The sequence below is a fragment of the Penaeus vannamei genome, chromosome 32 (genome assembly GCF_042767895.1).
Source record: "Penaeus vannamei isolate JL-2024 chromosome 32, ASM4276789v1, whole genome shotgun sequence".
Lineage (NCBI taxonomy): Eukaryota > Metazoa > Arthropoda > Malacostraca > Decapoda > Penaeidae > Penaeus > Penaeus vannamei.
In genome coordinates, this window is record NC_091580.1 from 4105438 (window position 1) to 4120437 (window position 15000).

At 39.1% G+C, this 15000-nt stretch overlaps 2 protein-coding genes across 2 annotated transcripts in view; one reads left to right on the top strand and one right to left on the bottom strand.

The window, feature by feature from the left end:
- The window catches only part of LOC138867794 (serine-rich adhesin for platelets-like), an 11888-nt gene extending 9557 nt beyond the window's left edge, over positions 1–2331 (bottom strand). Inside the window, exon 1 of the mRNA XM_070144598.1 lies at positions 1–2331. This exon is cut by the window's left edge and continues 2587 nt beyond it. Coding sequence (XP_070000699.1) covers positions 1–2331 — 2331 coding nt within the window.
- A 100-nt stretch (positions 2332–2431) lies between these two features.
- On the top strand, positions 2432–8569 carry LOC138867795 (streptococcal hemagglutinin-like). The gene is made up of 9 exons (XM_070144600.1): positions 2432–2769; positions 6390–6415; positions 6558–6705; positions 6894–6901; positions 7302–7521; positions 7710–7717; positions 7830–8217; positions 8310–8317; positions 8454–8569. Exons 1-9 carry the CDS (start codon positions 2432–2434, stop codon positions 8567–8569), a joined length of 1260 nt encoding a protein of 419 aa, XP_070000701.1.
- The last annotated feature ends 6431 nt before the right edge of the window (positions 8570–15000 follow it).

Sequence of the window (15000 nt, forward strand, 5' to 3'; positions counted from 1 at the left end):
TGTAGAAGTGTCAGTTGATGTTTCTGTAGAAGCGTCAGTTGATGTTTCTGTAGAAGTGTCAGTTGATGTTTCCGTAGAAGTGTCAGTTGATGATTCTGTAGAAGTGTCAGTTGATGTTTCTGTAGAAGTGTCAGTTGATGTTTCTGTAGAAGTGTCAATTGATGTTCCTGTAGAAGTGTCAGTTGATGTTTCCGTAGAAGTGTCAGTTGATGTTTCTGTAGAAGTGACAGTTGATGTTTCTGTAGAAGTGTCAGTTGATGTTTCTGTAGAAGTGTCAGTTGATGTTTCCATTGAAGTGTCAGTTGAAGTTTCTGTAGAAGTGACAGTTGATGTTTCTGTAGAAGTGATAGTTGATGTTTCTGTAGAAGTGTCAGTTGATGTTTCTGTAGAAGTGTCAGTCGATGTTTCTGTAGAAGTTACAGTTGATGTTTCTGTAGAAGTGTCAGTTGATGTTTCCATTGAAGTTTCAGTTGATGTTTCTGTAGAAGTGTCAGTTGATGTTTCCGTAGAAGTGTCAGTCGATGTTTCCGTAGAAGTGACAGTTGATGTCTCTGTAGAAATGTTAGTTGATGTTTCCGTAGAAGTGTCAGTTGATGTTTCTGTAGAAGTGTCAGTTGATGTTTCTGTAGAAGTGTCAGTTGATGTTTCTGTAGAAGTGTCAGTTGATGTTTCTGTAGAAGTGTCAGTTGATGTTTCTGTAGAAGCGTCAGTTGATGTTTCAGTAGAAGTGTCAGTTGATGTTTCCGTAGAAGTGTCAGTTGATGATTCTGTAGAAGTGTCAGTTGATGTTTCTGTAGAAGTGTCAGTTGATGTTTCTGTAGAAGTGTCAATTGATGTTCCTGTAGAAGTGTCAGTTGATGTTTCCGTAGAAGTGTCAGTTGATGTTTCTGTAGAAGTGACAGTTGATGTTTCTGTAGAAGTGTCAGTTGATGTTTCTGTAGAAGTGATAGTTGAAGTTTCTGTAGAAGTGTCAGTTGATGTTTCTGTAGAAGTGTCAGTTGATGTTTCTGTAGAAGTGTCAATTGATGTTTCTGTAGAAGTGTCAGTTGATGTTTCTGTAGAAGTGACAGTTGATGTTTCTGTAGAAGTGGCAGTTGATGTTTCTGTAGAAGTGTCAGTTGATGTTTCTGTAGAAGTGTCAGTTGATGTTTCTGTAGAAGTGTCAGTTGATGTTTCTGTAGAAGTGTCAGTCGATGTTTCCGTAGAAGTGACAGTTGATGATTCTGTAGAAGTGGCAGTTGATGTTTCTGTAGAAGTGTCAGTTGATGTTTCTGTAGAAGTGTCAGTTGATGTTTCTGTAGAAGTGTCAGTTGATGTTTCTGTAGAAGTGTCAGTCGATGTTTCCGTAGAAGTGACAGTTGATGATTCTGTAGAAGTGTCAGTTGATGTTTCTGTAGAAGTGTCAGTTGATGTTTCTGTTGAAGTGTCAGTTGATGTTCCCGTAGAAGTGTCAGTTGATGTTTCCGTAGAAGTGACAGTTGATGATTCTGTAGAAGTGTCAGTTGATGTTACCGTAGAAGTGTCAGTCGATGTTTCTGTAGAAGTGACAGTTGATGTTTCTGCAGAAGTGTCAGTTGATGTTTCTGTAGAAGTAATCGTTGAAGTTTCTGTAGAAGTGTCAGTTGATGTTTCTGTCGAAGTGTCAGTTGATGTTTCTGTAGAAGTGTCAGTTGATGTTTCAGTAGAAGTGTAAGTTGATGTTTCTGTAGAAGTGTCAGTTGATGTTTCCGTCGATGTTTCAGTTGATGTTTCTGTAGAAGTGTCAGTTGATGTTTCTGTAGAAGTGTCAGTTGATGTTTCCATTGAAGTGTCAGTTGATGTTTCTGTAGAAGTGACAGTTGATGATTCTGTAGAAGTGTCAGTTGATGTTTCTGTAGAAGTGTCAGTTGATGTTTCTGTAGAAGTGTCAGTTGATGTTTCCGAAGAAGTGTCAGTTGATGTTTCTGTAGAAGTGACAGTCGATGTTTCTGTAGAAGTGTCAGTTGATACTTCTGTAGAAGTGTCAGTTGATACTTCTGTAGAAGTGTCAGTTGATGTTTCTGTAGAAGTGTCAGTTGATGTTTCTGTAGAAGTGTCAGTTGATGTTTCTGTAGAAGTGTCAGTCGATGTTTCTGTAGAAGTTACAGTTGATGTTTCTGTAGAAGTGTCAGTTGATGTTTCTGTAGAAGTGTCAGTTGATGTTTCTGTAGAAGTGTCAGTTGATGTTTCTGTAGAAGTGTCAGTTGATGTTTCTGTAGAAGTGTCAGTTGATGTTTCCGTAGAAGTGTCAGTTGATGTTTCCGAAGAAGTGTCAGTTGATGTTTCCGTAGAAGTGTCAGTTGATGTTTCCATTGAAGTTTCAGTTGATGTTTCTGTAGAAGTATCAGTTGATGTTTCCGTAGAAGTGTCAGTCGATGTTTCCGTAGAAGTGACAGTTGATGTCTCTGTAGAAATGTCAGTTGATGTTTCCGTAGAAGTGTCAGTTGATGTTTCCGTAGAAGTGTCAGTTGATGTTTCTGTAGAAGTGTCAGTTGATGTTTCTGTAGAAGTGTCAGTTGATGTTTCTGTAGAAGTGTCAGTTGATGTTTCTGTAGAAGCGTCAGTTGATGTTTCAGTAGAAGTGTCAGTTGATGTTTCCGTAGAAGTGTCAGTTGATGTTTCTGTAGAAGTGTCAGTTGATGTTTCTGTAGAAGTGTCAGTTGATGTTTCTGTAGAAGTGTCAATTGATGTTCCTGTAGAAGTGTCAGTTGATGTTTCCGTAGAAGTGTCAGTTGATGTTTCTGTAGAAGTGTCAGTTGATGTTTCTGTAGAAGTGTCAGTTGATGTTTCTGTAGAAGTGTCAGTTGATGTTTCTGTAGAAGTGTCAGTTGATGTTTCTGTAGAAGTGTCAGTTGATGTTTCTGTAGAAGTGTCAGTTGATGTTTCTGTAGAAGTGTCAGTTGATGTTTCTGTAGAAGTGTCAGTTGATGTTTCTGTAGAAGTGTCAGTTGATGTTTCTGTAGAAGTGTCAGTTGATGTTTCTGTAGAAGTGTCAGTTGATGTTTCTGTAGAAGTGTCAGTTGATGTTTCTGTAGAAGTGTCAGTTGATGTTCCTGTAGAAGTGTCAGTTGATGTTTCTGTAGAAGTGTCAGTTGATGTTTCTGTAGAAGTGTCAGTTGATGTTTCTGTAGAAGTGTCAGTTGATGTTTCTGTAGAAGTGTCAGTTGATGTTTCTGTAGAAGTGTCAGTTGATGTTTCTGTAGAAGTGTCAGTTGATGTTTCTGTAGAAGTGTCAGTTGATGTTTCTGTAGAAGTGACAGTTGATGTTTCTGTAGAAGTGTCAGTTGATGTTTCTGTAGAAGTGTCAGTTGATGTTTCTGTAGAAGTGTCAGTTGATGTTTCTGTAGAAGTGTCAGTTGATGTTTCTGTAGAAGTGTCAGTTGATGTTTCTGTAGAAGTGTCAGTTGATGTTTCTGTAGAAGTGTCAGTTGATGTTTCTGTAGAAGTGTCAGTTGATGTTTCTGTAGAAGTGTCAGTTGATGTTTCTGTAGAAGTGTCAGTTGATGTTTCTGTAGAAGTGTCAGTTGATGTTTCTGTAGAAGTGTCAGTTGATGTTTCTGTAGAAGTGTCAGTTGATGTTTCTGTAGAAGTGTCAGTTGATGTTTCTGTAGAAGTGTCAGTTGATGTTTCTGTAGAAGTGTCAGTTGATGTTTCTGTAGAAGTGTCAGTTGATGTTTCTGTAGAAGTGTCAGTTGATGTTTCTGTAGAAGTGTCAGTTGATGTTTCTGTAGAAGTGTCAGTTGATGTTTCTGTAGAAGTGTCAGTTGATGTTTCTGTAGAAGTGTCAGTTGATGTTTCTGTAGAAGTGTCAGTTGATGTTTCTGTAGAAGTGTCAGTTGATGTTTCTGTAGAAGTGTCAGTTGATGTTTCTGTAGAAGTGTCAGTTGATGTTTCTGTAGAAGTGTCAGTTGATGTTTCTGTAGAAGTGTCAGTTGATGTTTCTGTAGAAGTGTCAGTTGATGTTTCTGTAGAAGTGTCAGTTGATGTTTCTGTAGAAGTGTCAGTTGATGTTTCTGTAGAAGTGTCAGTTGATGTTTCTGTAGAAGTGTCAGTTGATGTTTCTGTAGAAGTGTCAGTTGATGTTTCTGTAGAAGTGTCAGTTGATGTTTCTGTAGAAGTGTCAGTTGATGTTTCTGTAGAAGTGTCAGTTGATGTTTCTGTAGAAGTGTCAGTTGATGTTTCTGTAGAAGTGTCAGTTGATGTTTCTGTAGAAGTGTCAGTTGATGTTTCTGTAGAAGTGTCAGTTGATGTTTCTGTAGAAGTGTCAGTTGATGTTTCTGTAGAAGTGTCAGTTGATGTTTCTGTAGAAGTGTCAGTTGATGTTTCCGTAGAAGTGTCAGTTGATGTTTCTGTAGAAGTGTCAGTTGATGTTTCTGTAGAAGTGTCAGTTGATGTTTCTGTAGAAGTGTCAGTTGATGTTTCTGTAGAAGTGTCAGTTGATGTTTCCGTAGAAGTGTCAGTTGATGTTTCTGTAGAAGTGTCAGTTGATGTTTCTGTAGAAGTGTCAGTTGATGTTTCCGTAGAAGTGTCAGTTGATGTTTCTGTAGAAGTGTCAGTTGATGTTTCTGTAGAAGTGTCAGTTGATGTTTCTGTAGAAGTGTCAGTTGATGTTTCTGTAGAAGTGTCAGTTGATGTTTCTGTAGAAGTGTCAGTTGATGTTTCCGTAGAAGTGTCAGTTGATGTTTCTGTAGAAGTGTCAGTTGATGTTTCTGTAGAAGTGTCAGTTGATGTTTCTGTAGAAGTGTCAGTTGATGTTTCTGTAGAAGTGTCAGTTGATGTTTCCGTAGAAGTGTCAGTTGATGTTTCTGTAGAAGTGTCAGTTGATGTTTCTGTAGAAGTGTCAGTTGATGTTTCTGTAGAAGTGTCAGTTGATGTTTCTGTAGAAGTGTCAGTTGATGTTTCTGTAGAAGTGTCAGTTGATGTTTCTGTAGAAGTGTCAGTTGATGTTTCTGTAGAAGTGTCAGTTGATGTTTCTGTAGAAGTGTCAGTTGATGTTTCTGTAGAAGTGTCAGTTGATGTTTCTGTAGAAGTGGCAGTTGATGTTTCTGTAGAAGTGTCAGTTGATGTTTCTGTAGAAGTGTCAGTTGATGTTTCTGTAGAAGTGTCAGTTGATGTTTCTGTAGAAGTGTCAGTCGATGTTTCCGTAGAAGTGTCAGTTGATGTTTCTGTAGAAGTGTCAGTTGATGTTTCTGTAGAAGTGTCAGTTGATGTTTCTGTAGAAGTGTCAGTTGATGTTTCTGTAGAAGTGTCAGTTGATGTTTCTGTAGAAGTGTCAGTTGATGTTTCTGTAGAAGTGTCAGTTGATGTTTCTGTAGAAGTGTCAGTTGATGTTTCTGTAGAAGTGTCAGTTGATGTTTCTGTAGAAGTGTCAGTTGATGTTTCTGTAGAAGTGTCAGTTGATGTATCCGTAGAAGTGTCAGTTGATGTTTCTGTAGAAGTGTCAGTTGATGTTTCTGTAGAAGTGTCAGTTGATGTTTCTGTAGAAGTGTCAGTTGATGTTTCTGTAGAAGTGTCAGTTGATGTTTCTGTAGAAGTGTCAGTTGATGTTTCTGTAGAAGTGTCAGTTGATGTTTCTGTAGAAGTGTCAGTTGATGTTTCTGTAGAAGTGTCAGTTGATGTTTCTGTAGAAGTGTCAGTTGATGTTTCTGTAGAAGTGTCAGTTGATGTTTCTGTAGAAGTGTCAGTTGATGTTTCTGTAGAAGTGTCAGTTGATGTTTCTGTAGAAGTGTCAGTTGATGTTTCTGTAGAAGTGTCAGTTGATGTTTCTGTAGAAGTGTCAGTTGATGTTTCTGTAGAAGTGTCAGTTGATGTTTCTGTAGAAGTGTCAGTTGATGTTTCTGTAGAAGTGTCAGTTGATGTTTCTGTAGAAGTGTCAGTTGATGTTTCTGTAGAAGTGTCAGTTGATGTTTCTGTAGAAGTGTCAGTTGATGTTTCTGTAGAAGTGTCAGTTGATGTTTCTGTAGAAGTGTCAGTTGATGTTTCTGTAGAAGTGTCAGTTGATGTTTCTGTAGAAGTGTCAGTTGATGTTTCTGTAGAAGTGTCAGTTGATGTTTCTGTAGAAGTGACAGTTGATGTTTCTGTAGAAGTGTCAGTTGATGTTTCTGTAGAAGTGTCAGTTGATGTTTCTGTAGAAGTGTCAGTTGATGTTTCTGTAGAAGTGTCAGTTGATGTTTCCGTCGAAGTGTCAGTTGATGTTTCTGTAGAAGTGACAGTTGATGTTTCTGTAGAAGTGTCAGTTGATGTTTCTGTAGAAGTGTCAGTTGATGTTTCTGTAGAAGTGTCAGTTGATGTTTCTGTAGAAGTGTCAGTTGATGTTTCTGTAGAAGTGTCAGTTGATGTTTCTGTAGAAGTGTCAGTTGATGTTTCTGTAGAAGTGTCAGTCGATGTTTCTGTAGAAGTAATCGTTGAAGTTTCTGTTGAAGTGACAGTTGATGTTTCTGTAGAAGTGTCAGTTGATGTTTCTGTAGAAGTGTCAGTTGATGTTTCTGTAGAAGTGTCAGTTGATGTTTCTGTAGAAGTGTCAGTTGATGTTTCTGTAGAAGTGTCAGTTGATGTTTCTGTAGAAGTGTCAGTTGATGTTTCTGTAGAAGTGTCAGTTGATGTTTCCGTAGAATTGTCAGTTGAAGTTTCTGTAGAAGTGTCAGTTGATGTTTCTGTAGAAGTGACAGTTGATGTTTCTGTGGAAGTGTCAGTTGATGTTTCTGAAGAAGTGTCAGTTGATGTTTCCGTAGAAGTGTCAGTTGATGTTTCTGTAGAAGTGTCAGTTGATGTTTCTGTAGAAGTGTCAGTTGATGTTTCTGTAGAAGTGTCAGTTGATGTTTCTGTAGAAGTGACAGTTGATGTTTCTGTAGAAGTGACAGTTGATGTTTCTGTAGAAGTGTCAGTTGATGTTTCTGTAGAAGTGTCAGTTGATGTTTCTGTAGAAGTAATCGTTGATGATTCTGTAGAAGTAATCGTCGAAGTTTCTGTTGAAGTGTCAGTTGACGTTTCTGTAGAAGTGTCAGTTGATGTTTCTGTAGAAGTGTCAGTTGATGTTTCTGTAGAAGTGTCAGTTGATGTTTCTGTAGAAGTGTCAGTTGATGTTTCTGTAGAAGTGTCAGTTGATGTTTCTGTAGAAGTGTCAGTTGATGTTTCTGTAGAAGTGTCAGTAGATGTTTCTGTAGAAGTGTCAGTTGATGTTCCTGTAGAAGTGTCAGTTGATGTTTCTGTAGAAGTGTCAGTTGATGTTTCTGTAGAAGTGACAGTTGATGTTTCTGTAGAAGTGTCAGTTGATGTTTTTGTAGAAGTGTCAGTTGATGTTTCTGTAGAAGTGACAGTTGATGTTTCTGTAGAAGTATCAGTTGATGTTTCCATAGAAGTGTCAGTTGATGTTTCTGTGGAAGTGTCAGTTGATGTTTCTGTAGAAGTATCAGTTGATGTTTCTGTAGAAGTAATCGTCGAAGTTTCTGTAGAAGTGTCAGTTGATGTTTCTGTAGAAGTGTCAGTTGATGTTTCTGTAGAAGTGTCAGTTGATGTTTCTGTAGAAGTGTCAGTTGATGTTTCTGTAGAAGTGTCAGTTGATGTTTCTGTAGAAGTGTCAGTTGATGTTTCTGTAGAAGTGTCAGTTGATGTTTCTGTAGAAGTGTCAGTTGATGTTTCTGTAGAAGTAATCGTTGAAGTTTCTGTAGAAGTGTCAGTTGATGTTTCTGTAGAAGTGTCAGTTGATGTTTCTGTAGAAGTGTCAGTTGATGTTTCTGTAGAAGTGTCAGTTGATGTTTCTGTAGAAGTGTCAGTTGATGTTTCTGTAGAAGTGATAGTTGATGTTTCCGTAGAAGTGTCCGTTGATGTTTCTGTAGAAGTGTCAAGTGATGTTTCTGTAGAAGTAATCGTTGAAGTTTCTGTAGAAGTGTCAGTTGATGTTTCTGTAGAAGTGATCGTTGAAGTTTCTGTAGAAGTGTCAGTTGAGTTTTCAGTAGAAGTGTCAGTTGATGTTTCTGTAGAAGTGTCAGTCGATGTTTCTGTAGAAGTGTCAGTCGATGTTTCTGTAGAAGTAATCGTTGAAGTTTCTGTAGAAGTGTCAGTTGATGTTTCTGTAGAAGTGTCAGTTGATGTTTCTGTAGAAGTGTCAGTTGATGTTTCTGTAGAAGTAATCGTTGAAGTTTCTGTAGAAGTGTCAGTTGATGTTTCTGTAGAAGTGTCAGTTGATGTTTCTGTAGAAGTGTCAGTTGATGTTTCTGTAGAAGTGTCAGTTGATGTTTCTGTAGAAGTGTCAGTTGATGTTTCTGTAGAAGTGTCAGTTGATGTTTCTGTAGAAGTGTCAGTTGATGTTTCCGTAGAAGTTTCAGTTGATGTTTCCGTCGAAGTGTCAGTTGATGTTTCTGTAGAAGTGTCAGTTGATGTTTCTGTAGAAGTGTCAGTTGATGTTTCTGTAGAAGTGTCAGTTGATGTTTCCGTAGAAGTGTCAGTTGATGTTTCTGTAGAAGTGTCAGTTGATGTTTCCGTAGAAGTGTCAGTTGATGTGTCAACAGCGCCAGTTCTTGATGTTCTTAACGGCTTCACTTTTCTGGAGTGAGGCGAATGCGGTTCTGTGCTTGTATTCTTAGCTGTATCTTCCGCAAGTGTTATTAAAGGCACTGATATGGAAGGCTTCGCATTCTCCGTTGTATATTTTGTAGCATCTATTGCTGTTGAGTTTGTCGTTGAATCTGGAAGTGTTTGAATGGTGCAGTTAGTGATAAGAAGCTTTCGGAGTTTGTTATTATTGTATATAATCGAAAAATGACGTTAGAATATTTTACAATAAGTGTTGGAGTACGTATCGTCGCCCAGCGCTGCTTTATCCCTTGCATTGGCGAGCATCCTCGTCCAAGGTCTATATTACGTAGACCTTGTTCTCAAACCCTCCCCTACGCGTGGAGTTCGCACCTAGGTCGACGCAGCATTTTCCATGAGCCGTTCTCCTTCCTTCTATTCTTATTTATATGCTTTAGGGGTGTTTATCCTTCATTTTCGGGTTTTCTTGTTTATCTTAGTTTGGGCGTTTTGGTACTTCTCTGATTATATAAAATTGGTTTGCTTACCTTTTTCCTTTTGAACAGACGTCGAAATCCCGATCAGTGCTCTTTTAATGCCCCCAATTCCCAGGATCATCAACCCAAGACAAGGAATATTGAGCCATGGGTCCTTCGCTACCGTGCTTGCCATTCTCCGGCGAACACAGAAAAAATACCACAAACGCCCTCAGACAGATAGTACTTAGACTCAACAGGCTATGAGCCACTAGCACTTCCTCCAAAAATAAACAGAGGTGCCGAAGTCATATTGCACAGATTAACACTGTTACCCATGCACTTGGCAAATTATTGATGGCGTGGTCAACAGGGAATGTAAGCACAGCGGCGAGCCGAGCTCCACTCTGTTACATTACAGAATTGTGAACACACGCAATTTCTTAGACGGACTCCCACGCACAGCCGCCGGGTTGGTAAAAAGGATATGCCACATGCTTACGCTGTGGAAACTGGAGCGCTTGCTGGCAATCTAGCCTGCACGCTAAGCATACAGTTCCAACAAAACACGTGAGACAGCTAGAAATAGCTGACATAGGCTGGGCCACTCCTGAGAAAAGGCCCGAGTGAAGCTAGACTGAACTGAACAGGATGAAATTGCGAGTTTAAATTTGTTAAATAATTGACCTGTTAGCTGCATAAACATGAGTGAGAAGGGTGAATTCAGTAGTGCTGCACCTTCGCGGTGTAGCAGTGATACAGCTCAAACCATAGGTAATGAGGAAAAAAGTAAAGTTTTCTCACATCACACCCTTCCCAGTGAACTCCACAGAAGCAGTGAGGGAACATCGAGCCATATTTTTTTGTCAAAGCGGGAAACACACCGCGCCTTTCTTTCTAACCAATTCAACAAGACCTATATCTTGAGTTAGGAGGAATAATTTGTACTACCGCCAATTTTTGCAAGCTTGGTAGTAAAAATCGGCTGTTCACCGGGTTTGAAATATCATATCGTCTGTATGCAGGGCTGCACGGGTAATTATTGCACACAGGTGACAGGTGGGCAGGTATGGGGTGTCAAGTACAAACATGCGAAAGACTACAGTAGTTACCGCAACTATATTTACACGGAAAATTGAAGTCTGTTATTTTTGTATTTGCGTTATTATCTGTTAGAACGTGTGTTTGTGGAAAGTTGAAAGCCATAATAAAGAGATAGAGTACAGTAAGAGCTTCATGATCCTTTGCGCTAAATTGTATTTTTTTTTATGAAGACGCATTACGGATGTAAGAACGGCTACTGTAACATTAAAAATTGGGGGAGGTCTCAAAGTTATTAAGCGTCCACGAAGGAAATAATTTCTGTTGAGATATTCTTGTGTGAAATGCACCTTTGTTATTCTATGCTTTGTAAACAATCTAACAAATTTTGTTTATAGTCTTTACGAGTAAGATTTGTTTTGCGTTTATATGAAGTGAGAAATGAGCTTTGTCAGATGTAACAGTTCTTGCATTATTATGATGGTTAAAATTGTTTTCCTTTTCTTGTTTGGTTACACCTCAGGCCGTGATTGCACCACCACGGAATAAGGGAAATGGTTGCATTATCATCGTTACCGGAACATACGTCATCAATATCGCCTGATATCATCCCGGAAAGACATTTGCTTGGCAACTCGGTGACTGTCGATGACCTTATGAGCGATAAGGCAGACCTTAGGAGTGGTGAGGATGTATGGTCGAATATTCGCGTTCTCTCCCCGGTGGATTCTTTTGGGTTGATGACGGGTGAAAATAGTCTATCACAGGAGATAGATAAGGGGTCCTGGAACTTGCCCTTGCATGATTTGCTTAAGTGTCTGTTTGTGCTAGTGTATATCTGAAGAAAATAATAAAGCTATGTCGAGTACAACAACGAATTTCATAATCCTTTTTAATGCACTGTAGTCATATTATTGGGATGCTCTAATGATTTGAAATTAAACTGTGTCAAGACACGTTGGAAACTATCTATAATTATCGGATCAACACCCATGGTCGTTTTACCTCGTTCCTCCACCCACAAATAAAGATCAATATCCTTGAGCCATAGAGCAGCTGAGAGTGCTTATCTTTCCCTTATTCAATGACCTGCGGCTACGCTGTGTTTGACCGAGGGATAGGGGTGAGGCCGGGAGGGAAGGGGAACCACCTCTGCCTGTCAGGGTTAGTGCTAATGTCACACTCATTAGCTATGGTCGTGACCACTCGCCCGTAACACTCCAATGCAGGGGGCTTTATCTCTTTAGATTGTGATTGTGCGGGGTAGTGAGAAGGCGGGAATGGGGTGAGCTAATGTGTCCGTCGGCTTGTGCTATTTTTATTTTGTGGTACTGTAAGATGCGCTACATTTTCAAAAACAATGAACAGCCATCATTACTGAATTGTATTTCCGGTCATCCACTAAACTAACTCACGCCGGAAATAACTCTTTCGGGCAGGGCTGTAGTTGTTCTGTGCTTGGGCGAAGGGTATTGAGGAATGTGGTGGGTGGGGTGGGTGGGGGGAGATAAGGCCATATCACCTGCAACACCCGTTATCAGAGCAATATCTTAATCTATGTCACATCCGGAAAACAGCTGAGCCAACGTTGTTTCTTCTTCCTATTCTTATTACTCTTAAGAGGAAGGGAAAGGGGAGGGGGGCTCCGTATGCCTACTTCCTGTTATGACACGTCAGGTACGGAGGTAAGGTGAGTGTATTTGCGCATAGTGTGTTTGGCGAGGGGTATAGGGGAGTGTGAGATGGTAGGGCTGTGGGAATGGAAGGGGTGCCGCCTGCAACACCTGCTTTCGGGTCCGTAGCTTGGTCTATGTTAGCAAATGGTTCCATGTTTGTCTGTCTGCCTCTTCCTCATATTCTTGTTATTGCTTTGGGGAGGAGGGGGTGGGGGCCCCTGTAGGCGTGCATGAGGAGGAGGGGGTGGGGGCCCCTGTAGGCGGGCATGGGGAGGAAGGGGTGGGGTCCCCGGTAGGCGTGCATGTTCGTCCTCATTAAATGTGGTTATTGATTTCCGGTTATGGTCATCGATCATGTTAATTGCTTCCGGAAGTTACTAGGTCTACTTCCTGTCATGACACGTCATGTACGCTTGTTAGGTGTGCAACTGTCCATGTTAACTCTACTTACCACTACTGCTACTACTACTAATGATAATAACAATGATAGTACTATTGCTATTACTACTTCTACTAATAACAATGATAATAATAAAATAATAATGATGGCAGTAGTAAAAATGATTATAATAATGATGATATTAATAACATTTATAATATAAAAAGATATAATACTACTATTACTACTGATGCTACTATTAGTAATAAGATGATAGTAATTAGTAATAAGATTATAGGATTATAATAACAATTATGATAATAAGATATTTATGATTGATAATCATGATTGATGTTATGATGATGACAAAACTGTCAACAACAATAGCAGTAATAGTAAATTGATAATAATGATAATAATAATAATAATAATAATAATAATAATAATAATAATAATCATTATGGTACTTGTGAAATATAAGGATGCTACTAATACAACTAATACCACTAATAATAATGATAATGGTAATAATGATGATAGTAGTAATAATGATAATGTTGATAATAACTACAAATACAACAATAAAGATAACAATGATGATAATAATTATAATGATAGTAATAATGGTAAAGATAATAATAACAACAACTATGATAATAACGGTAACATTTATAATGCCAATGATGTTGATAATTATTATGACATTGATGATGATTATAATAACATTAATAATGATTATAATAACAGCAGCGACACATATGACGAAAATAATAACAATAATATTTATCATTACATTAAGGATAAAAAAATGATGGTAATAATAGTAGTAGTAGTAGTAGTAGTAGTAGTAGTAGTAGTAGTAGTAGTAGTAGTAGTAGTAGTAGTAGTAGTAGTAGTAGTAGTAGTAATAATAATAATAATAATAATGATAATGATAATGATAATGATAATGATAATGATAATGATAATGATGATGATAATGATAATGATAATGATAATGATAATGATAATGATAATGATAATGATAATGATAATGATAATGATAATGATAATGATAATGATAATGATAATGATAATAATAATGATAATAATAATAATAGCGATATTAATCATACCAACAAAATAATGCAAATAATGATAACTGTAACGACACAAAATAGATGAGGCTTCCAACTTTTTTTTTCAAGCGTGGATTGATATTCCTTTACATTTTGAAAAGGAGTATTTCCTTCTTTTTGGCGCAATAATGAAACACTATATCAAAATACACTATGTTGCTCATTTTCCTATTCGGAATCACATGTTTTTGATATACCATATTTGGCATCCAGTCAATCAGGTTCCACAGAGATATTATTATGTTCAGTCTTAACGTTAAGAAAACTGTTGAAGATTATTTTCTCTAAAACAAGTAGAACCGCAATATGCAATCTGAGACAATGTGTAATTTGATTCCCATTACGTAGGGCGGGAATAAGAGCGACGTAATCTTGCCGTGCTGCCATCGAGGGTGACGTAAGAAGCTCGCAGCAACGCTCTTGCGACTTGGTACGTGCGTGCTTCGTAGAGGTAGCAAGGAGGAAGTACGACAGTATAGCTGCACGACAGACACACTTACGATGCACGAGTAGCAAGGACTGCGCGAAACAAATGCGGCGTACGTACGTTACCCTTACATCCATCGCAATTTCCACGCTCGTTTTGACGCAACTGCCGTGCTATCGCCGTACGTAACATCCATCGCAATTTCAACGCTCGTTTTGACGCAACTCCCGTACTATCGCCGTACGTACTTTGTAGATTTTTGGTATTGAATGTACGTATGTAAAGGCAGAATGCGCTACAATTTTATAATAATAATAATAATGATAATAAAAATACTAACAATACTAGTAGACCCGATTATAAACCAAAACCGGCACTTCAACTTCCTTCTATCTAAAGGAGCCATTCATATGCTCTATTGGCACTCCCTTCCTCAGTCTCTCTGGCACTGGGGTAGGACTATGGGTGCCATGTGCCAAAGATCAGACTGAGTCTTGTTGGTATGAGTGTGTGGTAAAGAGTAAAGTAGGTATGCGTATTACTTTCATGAGTGAGGGAGAGACACGTGCTTCCTTTCATGAGTGAGGGAGACATGTGCTTCCTTTCATGAGTGAGACACGTGCTTCCTTTCATAAGAGAGAGGGAGACACGTGCTCCCTTTCATGAGTGAAGGCTGAACACACTCTCCTATACCCCAGCTGGGCTCGAACCCCCCATTCATTTCGTACGTCGTGTTGCGTCCGTCTTCCTTCACACTCACGGTCAAATTGCGATCGATTTTCGTCCACTTTGCGACGACGTGTGTGTGTGTGGACAGACGGCGTGGTCCTCGCATGCTCCTTGCGTCGGCCGGAAGGACAACGTGCGTCCATGACTCTACTCTGGAAGTCGCGGAGGTTTTTGTGCAAGATCAAAAGCCATCGTGCGTGCTTACAGGCACTCTGCGGGCTCGGAATTGCGCAAGAACCTGTGTCTTTTTTTCTTTCCTCCTCCTCCTCCTTCTTCTTCTTCTTCTTCTTCTTCTTCTTCTTCTTCTTCTTCTTCTTCTTCTTCTTCTTCTTCTTCTTCTTCTTCTTCTTCTTCTTCCTCTCTCTCTCTCTCTCTCTCTCTCTCTCTCTCTCTCTCTCTCTCTCTCTCTCTCGCTCTCTCTCTCTCTCTCTAGTTATCGCTTTCGCTCTCTCTCTCTCTCTCTCTCTCTCTCTCTCTCTCTCTCTCTCTCTCTCTTTTGCCACAGAAACGGCGGAGAGTGTAAGTACCGACAGTTATCCCTTCAAGCAGTGGCTCTTACACGGTGGGGTGTAAATAGACAAGACATAAGAAAATGTGAATTTCAAGTCCCTTTAAATGCGTTAAA

Bases quoted from the DNA above. Each gene is read 5' to 3' on its own strand.
- LOC138867795 (XM_070144600.1), top strand. From the start codon at position 2,432: ATGTCAGTTGATGTTTCCGTAGAAGTGTCAGTTGATGTTTCCGTAGAA. The intron at 2,770-6,389 runs GTCAGTTGATGT...ATGTTTCTGTAG, and splicing joins GTTGATGTTTCTGTAGAAGT to AAGTGTCAGTCGATGTTTCT. The intron at 6,416-6,557 runs GTAATCGTTGAA...ATGTTTCTGTAG, and splicing joins CAGTCGATGTTTCTGTAGAA to AAGTGTCAGTTGATGTTTCT.